The sequence below is a fragment of the Manacus candei genome, unplaced genomic scaffold (assembly GCF_025592945.1).
Source record: "Manacus candei isolate 608988 ecotype Guabito, Panama unplaced genomic scaffold, ASM2559294v1 h1tg000034l, whole genome shotgun sequence".
Classification (NCBI taxonomy): Eukaryota; Metazoa; Chordata; class Aves; order Passeriformes; family Pipridae; genus Manacus; species Manacus candei.
In genome coordinates, this window is record NW_026138082.1 from 11,709,927 (window position 1) to 11,721,535 (window position 11,609).

The 11,609-nt window shown below is 37.2% G+C and overlaps 1 protein-coding gene across 5 annotated transcripts in view; it reads left to right on the top strand.

Annotated features, from left to right (window-relative positions):
* The window catches only part of HS3ST5 (heparan sulfate-glucosamine 3-sulfotransferase 5), a 188,160-nt gene extending 185,993 nt beyond the window's left edge, over positions 1 to 2,167 (top strand). For all 5 annotated transcript variants that reach the window (XM_051792261.1, XM_051792258.1, XM_051792260.1 and 2 more), the window contains one exon: positions 414 to 2,167. In XM_051792261.1, coding sequence (XP_051648221.1) covers positions 414 to 1,344 — 931 coding nt within the window. In that variant the 3' untranslated portion in view covers positions 1,345 to 2,167. The remainder of the gene's footprint in view (positions 1 to 413) is intronic.
* Positions 2,168 to 11,609: the final 9,442 nt, after the last annotated feature.

Below are 11,609 nucleotides of genomic sequence, written 5' to 3' on the forward strand. Positions count from 1 at the left end.
AGGAAAAGTGTGGGAAAGAGATGAATTAAATGATTTGGATTTTCAGATCAAAATGACTAAATATAATTCATCTTAGAATGCTTTAAAAAATGCCAAATCAATCAGAAAATAATGAAGAATGTGGGAAGTTAGACGACATTCAAGAAGGCCCAAGAACAGTAATCATAGTGCCTACGCTGGCAGAGAGCAGAAGGGCGGAGTTAGGAGTTACCCAGCTAAATCAGAGCACAATACTGGATTAAATAATAAAAAAAATTGCAAACCATTTAATCACTGACAGAGTAAAATAAAAGTTGAAAGATGGGCATATCACATTACATTGGAAAAAGTTTCCAAGAGCATGATCACCTTACACAGAAAACTTGCCTTAAGAGATATCCTCTTTTTACAAATACCTCTTGTTTCACTTGCAGACTGCAGCCCCTCTGCCCCATCGATGGTCGTTTTGGACCCCGCGGCCAGGACGAAATCCCACTGCGAGCTCTGCAGTTCAAGCGAGGTCTGCTCCATGAATTTCGAAAGGGCAATGCCACTAAGGAACAAATACGACTGCACAATCTGGTTCAGCAGCTTCCTAAGGCCATTATCATTGGGGTGCGGAAAGGAGGCACCCGAGCACTACTGGAGATGCTGAACCTTCACCCTTCAGTGGTCAAAGCTTCTCAAGAGATTCACTTCTTTGACAATGATGAAAACTATGCCAAGGGAATTGAGTGGTACCGAAAAAAAATGCCTTTTTCTTACCCTCATCAAATAACAATTGAGAAAAGCCCCGCATATTTTATCACCGAGGAAGTACCTGAAAGGATTTACAAAATGAACTCATCTATCAAATTATTGATCATTGTCAGGGAACCTACCACAAGAGCAATTTCTGATTACACTCAGGTGCTGGAAGGCAAGGAAAGAAAGAACAAAACTTACTACAAATTTGAGAAGCTGGCTATTGATCCTAATACCTGTGAAGTGAACACTAAGTACAAGGCAGTGAGAACCAGCATCTACACAAAACATCTGGAGAGGTGGTTAAAATACTTCCCAATTGAGCAGTTTCATATCGTGGATGGAGACCGGCTCATCACAGAACCACTGCCAGAACTCCAGTTGGTTGAGAAGTTCCTAAATCTTCCTCCAAGGATAAGTCAGTACAATTTATACTTCAATGCCACCAGAGGGTTTTACTGCTTGCGATTTAACATTGTCTTTAACAAGTGCCTGGCGGGTAGCAAGGGACGCATCCATCCAGAGGTGGATACCTCTGTCATTACCAAATTGCGCAAGTTCTTTCACCCTTTTAATCAAAAATTTTACCAGATCACTGGGAGGACATTTAACTGGCCCTAAACTAAACTTCATACAACACTTTCTGTTGCACCTGAGACATGCAATAGATGTCTCTGATAAAATATGCACTTTTCATAGACATGGCTAGCAAAGTAACTTTTTTTCATGCATACGTGTACATAATGCAGTGTGTGACCAAATATACAGTGGGATCGATTTTTTTCTACAGAATAGAAACTAACATAAATTTACTGTCAATATAGTTGCATCTTTTACGATATAATAATAAAGGGAAAGGAGGTATTTAGGGAAACAAAGTCAGACACTGTTAAAAGGGTCACTGTTCCTCTCACTTAGTGAAGTGTTTATGTGACATACCTATTGATCCAAGCAAAACATTAGTTTATGCCATTAAAATTCTTGTCAAAAGTCTGTAAAGCTGTGAGTAAGCATAATCTTGAGACTATATTTGGTATGTGTATTGCTAAAGGAATGCTGACCCTTTAAACACAGTGCTGATTTTTTACAATGAGAGTGAATAGTACTATTTTCTTATTATTTTAAATTAATATCTTATCTCATACAAACTGCATTGTTTTAGGGTTCCTGTGGTGAGTTTGCACTATTGTTTTATTGTATGGACCATCATGTCACTTGTAGCATGTCAATCATGTGTCAAAAAAAATTCAAATGATTTTTTTCTCTATACTTGTGTGTCGGCAAAGCTAAATGTTGTGTACATAGTGTACAATGTTTGTAAATACTGGTTTCACACTAAGTAATTCTATTTTGTAAACTGAATATGGCTATTTAATTTATTGTGAAAATTAAATTTATTGTGGTATTTAAAGATGGAATGGATTAAAATTACCTCTATGTGCAAGAGCTTTTCATGTTTGCTTGATGTACATCAGTGTGATCCCTTAGATCATATTTATGTGTGTGAAAGAGTTACACATGTAAACTTGGTTTCTAGACATTTGAGAATACTGATACATGTGGTGAAGCAGAGTTTATTAAAAAACTCATCAATCTAGGAATCTGGTGTAATGCAAACCTCAAAGAACATTATTGCTGTTCTATTGCAGCACTTTGCTAAAATTAATTCAGTTGCAGTAGCCCACGAGGTTAAAGAATGACAGTAAAAGCCTGCTGTAACCAGGTATATCAAAAAAGCAAAGCCCTCATTAAAACCAAAATAACAGACAGATAAAATTAGAAGCAGGGTTATAGAGATTTCATCACAAAGAGAGGGTGATGCTTCAGAAGTCAAAGAAACTTTGGTTGTGATACCTTTGCTTTCATCTGTTTATGCATGCACCTGCTCCAGAAAACACCTACAGTATTCTTAGTACTGGTATAAACATATAGCACATATTTCCATTCAATAAGTGACAAGAAATTAGTTCAGGAAATTAGTATTTTCATGCTTTATACATTGTATGGCTCTTAAAGATTTATAAGCAAAAGAATAAAAGCAAATGAAATAATCTTTTAAAATAAGAAAGAAAGAGAGAAGAAAGGGAGAAAGGAAGGAAGGAAGAAAGAAAGAAAGAAAGAAAGAAAAGGAAGGAAAGAAGAAAGGAAGGAGGGAAGGAAGAAAGGAAGGAAGGAAGGAAGAAAGGATGAAAGAAAGGAAGAAAAAAGAAAGGAAGAAAGAAAGAAAGAAAAAGAAAGAAAGGAAGAAACAAAGAAAGAAACAAAGAAAGAAACAAAGAAAGAGGGGAAAAACGAAAGAAGGACCAAACCAAAAACACCTTCAAAATCCCAACCACTTTGAAACCACCATCTAAAGACTGATAGGAACACAGATTTTGGAAGGTATCTAGAACATCTGAATATTCTGAGCTACGGTAGCAGTGGCTGGGAGTTCAGATTATAATAAGATCAAGTGTTCCCTGTGGGCTGTTTATTTTGTTCAGTGATCTGGAAGCATTGGTTTTTCTAAATAAGTGGTTTTTAAAACTCTTGTGAGAGATTGCTGCTTGTCTTGCTGTATCTTTAATCATATGTGCTAGCACTGTGAGCAATGTGCCCTTTCTTCGTGCTTCTTTGGAGCCCTTCCAACACAACACGGCAGAGCATATGTGGAATTTTCAGCAGTATCTACTGTTTTTCTATATGAAGTATGAGAGCCATTTATCTTACCCACTTCCAGACAAAAAGACTGAGATATTTAACTTGCCTAATAGTGTTCAACAGGGAGATTTTATCCCATTTAACTTTTTCATGGTCATCAGGTGGGCAGACAGATTCCAGATGCTTTGGGTGATACTTACTGACTTCATACAGTTGTGGCTACAAACTGTCTGAAGGCTGAAATGTATGTTCAATGAAAGGGACAAATTAGGTCAGAGTTACCTGCAAGCACGAAATTGATGCATTGAATTAATGCATTGGAAATTAATATTTCTCTGCACTGATCAGAAGAATCACAGAGACTGTGATATAACAGGCACGACTACGCACATTCCTGTTAAAGTCAGCTGGCTTAACTCCAGTTTATCATTTGCAGTTTTGGAGAGACATGGATAAATTTAGGTTATATCTTAGATAAATCTGCTTCAAAAATGCACAGAGGAATAGTAAGGAATAGCAGGGGAGCAAAGAGGGTTCAGAGGCATTGCAATGTATTAAGAAGAGTAAAAGAGCAGGAGAATGATTCACTTTCACTGAGCCTTCAGTGCAACATCCTCAACTCTATTTGACATAACCCAGTGAAGAGAAAATTTCAAAACTGGTTCGTAATACATAGATACAACACATCACCCAAAATATACTCCCAGGTTAATGGGGATTTTGCTGCAGTATTCATAACCAGTTTGGGAAGTTCTGACCTTATGGTATTTACCTCTTCAGGAGCAATTTGTGAATAATTCATTTCAGCTTCATTGCTTTGCCTGAGTGAATCATTTATATTCAAATTGATCATGAGTGTTCAGACTGGGAAGAGCATTCTTAGCTTGAGTTTATGATTGCAGGGTGATGAACAGCTATATGAAGTTGCAGCTGTTAACTTATGGCATTCAAGTTCTTGGAAGACATTGCGTCTAATATTTTCTGTTCTCTAAAATTACAGGCTCACTGCTCTGATAAATGTTTGGATTAAAACTGCTAATATTTCTGTGCATTTTTATCAGATTTTCCCAGCTGCTATTTAAACTACATAGAGCAACAATTTGCAGTATAAAGGATTATTGAAGATGGATTTTAAATTGTATTTTCAGAAATCAGTATATAGGTAAATAAAGGACTGTCATTTGGAGATCAGCAATTCATTTACCTTTAACCCACTATATTGCATTTTCTTCAGAAAAGCAGAATAAGCATAATGAAAATGCATTTACCCTACTTTAATGGGTTCTTTTTATTTTTGCCAAGATGTCTAAGAATACAAGAGATACATAATTTTTAGTATCATATTTTATTATAGTAGTCCCAGATTTTTTAGAGGCAATGGCCACAAACTGAAAGCACAGGAACACCATCTGAACACCAGGAAACATTTTTTTACTGTGAGGGTGACTAAGCACGGGCATGAGCTGCCCAGAGATGCTGCAGATTTTCCATCACTGGAGATATTCAAAACCACACTTTTCTGGGCTCTGAGTGTCCCTGCTGGAGCAGGGGGGTTAAACCTCCCTTCCAACCTCAACTATTCTGTGATGCTGTGAAGATCTCTCTCTATCATTAAGTTCTTATTAGGTAGTGTCCGTCAGTTCGGTGTTACACAGACCACAGTGAAAGTCCAAGCCCAGTGCCACAAGCCAGTCCTGTCACTGTTCAAACCCAAGCAGTGGAAGCACTACAGTGCACATATTTACTCCCTGAACAGCTGATCTGACTCATGTTGGCAGCCTGGGCAACTTACTGGAACCCTCTGATTGGAGAAGATGAGGAAGTAACTTGGAGAAACCTTTCTTTTTCCCATCCTGGATGACCTCAGTAGAGTGGCAGATGATATAATAATACAAGGTCCATAGCAGGTAAAGTTCCAGGAAAAAGAATTTAGTGAACCTCTTTTCAACAAGCTCACAGGAGCAATGTTTCTTGCATGGCATTCTCTACAGCAAGACTTAAATTCATAATCTGGGGCAATAAAGTCATTAAAATTTGTTTCATAGATGTTTATTTTTTAAATTCTTTCCATATTCAAATTATCACCTACTTATATTGAGCACATTCCTTAGGAATATATATAGAGCTGCTGAGTGAATGCAAAAGATTTGTATCTGAATGTACATGGTAAAGATTTAATTTATATTGCTTCTCCTTTTTGATTTGAGTTATATGTAAGACCAAAGTGGAGACCTGTCCCATTAAAAGGGGCAAAAAAGAAGAATTTTCTGTCCAACCTATATTATTGTATTTTTTGTCTATCAGTGTCCACCCCCCAGAGGTGATCAAAGCCTTTTAATGTCCAAAACAATCTGTTAGCATCTCATTAAGAGAAGACCCTTCACTTAAGAGATTCACTGAGATGGACAGGACATTTGATACCTTTTATATAGGGACTGCACTTAATAGCGATAGGGAAACCCCTCAGCAAGTTTCTCTTAGGAGTTATTTTGCTGTCAATGAATCTATCAGCACCTAAAAATGGACTCACTCTAATAGTTCCTGAAGTAACACATTTATTAACACAAATTTGTGACAATTTATAGGATTTATTGTGGAATAGGGTCTAACTGCAAAAGTTATACATAAACTGTGTAGTAACAATAATAAAGCAAGACCTAAACACACACTCTAAAGTAAAACACTAAGAACACTATGAAGAAACATAAGCAAAAAACTTTAAAGTATAAAAATGTACTAAAAATACTATGAAGCAAAAGAAAGCTCTAGTTATTTAGAAACAAGTAATTAGCATGCATAAGATACATCTCACCTTCCAGGTGTCCCCAGAAGTGGAAGGAGACAAGGTAACTTATCAGTTACCTCCACAGAGTTGATGGAATTTCTCTCCCATTTTTGCTTAGGTCCAATCTTTTTTATACTTTTTGTCTTAGGAAGTTTGAGTGGCTATAGTCAATAAACTAATTTTGTGGTGATAGACAGATGACATGGGCCCAAAGATCATTTTCCTGTGTTTCTGTTTGCAAAAATAGGCCATGTTATCTCCATATCACTCGTTTCTTCATTTAATCCTCTTATCAGTTTCTGGGAATGTCTCCCCAGGTACTGGGCTCTTCCAGAAAACCATCAGGAGTTTTTTTCTCTTTTTGTGTAGCCCTTCTATCACCTTACAAGACCATAATTTGAAGAAAACAGAAGCAAAAGTTTGATCAACCCACAAACACAGGACAGTAAAGTTTTAGAGAAAATTTCCCTGTCCTCAGTACAGGCTCCTTGATATTAATGGGTCTTGTTGAAATCATTTATTAGCAGGCTAGATCTATTTTATTCCCAACAATCAAATGTTAGCGACAGTGAGAGAATAAAACTCCAATAAAATACCTGGGAGATGGTTTGAGTGAAACTTTCAAATGAATTTTCATAACAGATGAGAGTTTACTACTTAGATGCTCATGTGCCTGCCTAAGATGCTAAGCTCAGAAATTTCATGAGTTTGAGGCTTTTCTGAATTCCACAATTTTTTTTCCAGCCATTTTCAGTTTGATGGAATAAACTTATAGCTAAACTGGGGTACCTATCCCATGCTGAAGTCATTGCATCCAGTTATTTTGCAGACATGATTTCACACATATAACTGGTTTATCTCCCATGTAGTAGGGTTGAGTGCTCTAACAAAAGGTGTTTGCTTGTAGTTTAACTGATATATCTCATTGACATATTAGCAGTACTAGAGACTGCTCCAGCAACAACACATCACTGAAATGAATTATCTGTTTCCTTGGAGAAGGCCAAAATCAGAGACAACACTGGAAGGGATTTTTAATATCCACTTGAAAATGTTCAAGACCCAGCTTCTCCTAAAGCAGTTATTGCTGGAGCAAGGATCATCCAGAAGCATCATTTGTTAATAACTCCTACAAATCACTTCTTCTAGTTTTGGTACAGTAATTGAGAAGCCTGCAAAGACCAGGAAGTTCGCAAATGACCCTTCTTCATGAAGAAGAGGTCAGGAGCTGAATGTTATAGGGAGTCCTACCTCTGCTTTCATTTAAAATGGGATAAAATGCAATTTCTTTCCTGTGTAAAAATAACTTTAGAAACCAGGTTTGTAGAAAGTGTCTACAATCCCATGGCAGTTTAAGTCAACCCAGCTCATGCCTGCCAAGGTCCCAGCCTCCCTCCTCACACAATGTGCTGTTTCCCTTGCCTTTGCTCTCATGCTTACTCTCCTTCCTCATGGAGCTGCTTCAGTTCACTAGCTAGACAGAAGACTAACCTGTTTAAAAAGATAAGTAATGTCACTAAAACTGTACTGAATCTGAGCAAAGGTCTTTCCAAACCAGGATCTGTCACTAGAAGTGGCCAATAGCTAATGCTTCAGGCAGGACATAAAGACAAAGAAAGCATGAAGACAATTCCAGGCTCCAATGTTTTGCAATCATTGGATGTCTCCAGTGGGAGCGGATAGTCTTCAGATGCAACAGCATTGAGTGCCTTCCTCTTCTGTGTACTTAGCCAGAAACCCCTTTAACCCACTGAAAATGTGTTCCCAAGATGTGCTCTAAGCCCCCTTATGTCACCAGTTAGCAAGAATACATGTATAAAATTAATCAGAGAAATTAGTACCTTTAAAATATGATTAATTAATATAATTGTAATATAATGAAATATAATTGAATATAATGGTAATAGAAGTTTTATCTTCCTTCCTAACTCATTTTGAAAATGCTATGAATTGGTTTTTTTGTTTTCTTAAAAAAAACACTTGCCACACTTCTTAATACTTATTGAAGATCCTTAAGCAGACTTGGTTCTCAGATTTGTAAAAGACTGCAGAAATAGAATAAATAATGGTAAATTTTACTTTTAAAAGAAAGAGCTTGTTTGCAGAGAAAAAGAATTCAGGTAAATGCTTTAAAGAGATTTTAGTGGTAATCTCACACATTTTTTGTTATTGTACTCATCAACTCCAAGGACAGTGACTAGCTGCTTGGCTATACTGCTATTAATCTTCTACTTTAGTGTCACCGTTTAGAGTCTGTCATGTAAGATTTACTTCACAGACAAGAAAAAAATATTTTAAAACTTAATAATGTAGATCTAGCAAGACTCAGATTGCATTATAAAGACCTAATTTTGTTACTGAAGGCTCATGCATGTTACTGAAATAGGGATGTGCCCGGGCTAACCATCATCACTACCTATAAATTGATTTTTCCTTTGTTTATGAGTCTTTTTGAAGAAATACTTTACATGTGATGTTCTATAGCATTCTTCTACCAGCTAATCAGCTCTGGCTAATCTGTTCTTTAAAGCCTGATTTACCTTCTGACAACTCTGAGACAGACATAATAAACCATCTTCAGAACTACCAGCTACTCCTAACTGCATTTGCATTTATAGAGAAAGGATTTTCAGTTCTTTCTGCAATAGTGCACTGATGAAAGAGCCAAGCCCTTAGAGAACATCCATGTGTTATCAATCTGGATACCAGCCTTTTTCCCAGGGCTTGAGTTGACAAGTGCAAGGAAAGCACAGAAAAGACTAGAATGCCATCGTCCATCTGCTGCACCGTGCTTAGCATATGGTAAATAAGATTACCTGCTGTTCTGAGATCCCTATTAAAACTGGCAGCAGCATGACTTTAGGAGCTGATGGTGACCAAACTACTGGACTCTTTTTACCTTATGACTAGCTTACTTTCAGTTCACCTTTGACTCCATTCAACTTCTTATCAAAGTTCTCTCTCATGATGCACAGTGATCCAAAACTCTCCCTGAAATGCATGTCTTGTGAGACAGAAAAAGAAACATCAGAAGAATTGTCACTGTGACCACAGAGAAAGGTTGTGGTACAAGGAATTTAATTCTGCTGATGTCCTTATGATTTCTAGATGATTCCCTCTAACAACTTTTAAAATAATATCCCCAGAGCAGCAGTGGTCACTCCTTTACAAGGTTAGTGCTTCTGTGAAAATGTCCTGATTATTGATGAGGATATGAAGCATCTATATTTTGAACAGATTGAAGTCCTTTAATGCAGTATAGATACTGTACACATAATAGACAGCAAATCATAGGATATGACAAGGAAACAATGCTACTTCAAGCCATCTAATGTTATGCCTCAGGTTGATTAAATAAACAAAAAGAAACATGACAGAATCATGCACATCTTACTTAATTGCAAACAACTGTTTTGTAATGTATGAGGCCTTTGCCATCCAATTCCTTGGTTGATTTTCTACTGATGAAAGACTTTCCACTTCACTGAACTGCGAAGGCATTGCTTCTATTCCAAACCCATGGAGACAGAAGAATTAATTTACAATTCCCTACTATATGAAAAAAGTGGTACGCATTTCATAAGAGGTGGGACTAGTAGCAGCACCATTACTAACTTCATCTTCAAGAAATTGCTCCGGTTATTTCAAGCTCCTCAGTGTAGCTCCACTAGTAATAACAGCTTTATAGGAACTGAAAAAAACCTTTTTACTTTGGATGGTTGTGGTGCATCACGATGCCTTGCAAAGAAGCAGCCCAGATCTATAAGGCTGATGAAGTGAAAGCATCATTTGTGTAAAAAAAAGAAAAATTCCATATTTGGTATGCACTGAAACGGCCAGTCTGCATCAAGGAGATAAAGGAAATAAAAATATCTTTTTTCTTTCTTTTTTTTTAAGTGAATGGTAAGGCCAGTCTTCTAAGAGGTAGCCACAGGTAATTATCATTGCCATCAGTAGTAATTAGCAATGCATATCCTATACTATGGGCGGTTACACCTTCAGGCTCATTTAAATCAATTTGCTCTGAGGTGCCCTGAGGATTAACTGGAGGAGAAACTTGCACTCAGCGCTGATTAGGTAAAAAGTCTGACTATGTTTCCATCATGGACCCTAACATTGCCACCTTCATGCATGTGGTCTGCCTTGGTACAGTAATCTGCCATGCTATCCACTGATAACAATAGGGGAGCAAGCACAGATAATTATACAAATTCATTTATATTCAAGATCCAGCAAAATTTCCTTTGCAAAGCCACATGGGCTTTATTTTAAAATGTTGTAAATTGAAGATTGGAGTTGAGTGTTTCATAGCTTTCATGTTCACTTCCACTTTTAACACTTAGATATTAAAAGAAATCGAGAATATAACCATGCAGACATCTTGTCAAGCCTTGGAGCTACCTAAACAATTCAGATTTCTATTTTCAATTGATTTTAATGGATTAGAGTAATAATTGCACAAAATGCTAAGTTACTTGATAAATAAAAGTAGTGGCAAAGCATTTTTATGTTGCATAAAAGAGTAAAAATAATCACAAGAGTAGGTTAAAACTGTAGGTACCTGCTCTTCCTGGTTGTTCCAAAGTGTAAGCCTACAAGACTCTACATGACAGCTTTCTTGTTCAATCTCAAAAATGCACTGAGTTACATCTAAAGGCTGTTGCTGCTTGCACCATGATTAGGATATTCTTTGAATATATGAGACAAGCATTCAAATTCCCCCAAGCTAAGGAAACTCTAGAATGTAAGGTAGGCATTTTGGGGGTCAAATGCAAAACAGAACTGTTGGCAAAATAAGGTTGTGTGCTAGGACTCTTTGCTAGGCTTGTTCAGCACCAGCTGATCTTGTACAACTTCCTCAGGAAGCCTAATGGATGGATGCCACAAAGTCTTGGTTATACTGGTATGTCTGGCATGGACTGTATTGGTTACTGAATCCTTAGAAGACATTTACTCGTGGTAAAGGTAACCTAGCAGCTACTCCTGGTTTACAAATTCTGTGAGGTGGTTTCAAAGTTTAGACATTGCAAAAATGATCCCCAGTTACTCCAAATGTCTTGGAGTAACACCTTGAACTTCAAAATCTCATGTGTGAAACGAAGCTCTAGGTCTACAAGTTAGCAGCCAGCTTAAAACTAAGTTTATAGGAGAAATTAACCACTTTAAAAGGAGCTCATTCCAATTGTCAGTTCAGTGTTTCAAATGAAGAGAGGTGTCCGCACACATTCTGAGCTTCTCTAAAACAGGCATCACTGAGCTGTGACTCCTGACCTGTATGGATTTTACTCAGGTACAGTTCACACACGCCTTTCACGTAAGGATTTTGTTATATCTCCAAGACAGTGAACTTGTCAGGCTGCAGGAGGCAAGGGGAATCTGCAAAACTTGTGGATGAGAAATTTTATGCATGGAGCTAAACAACTTGAACTGTTCAAATGAATCATTGCTATAATCTTGTAGT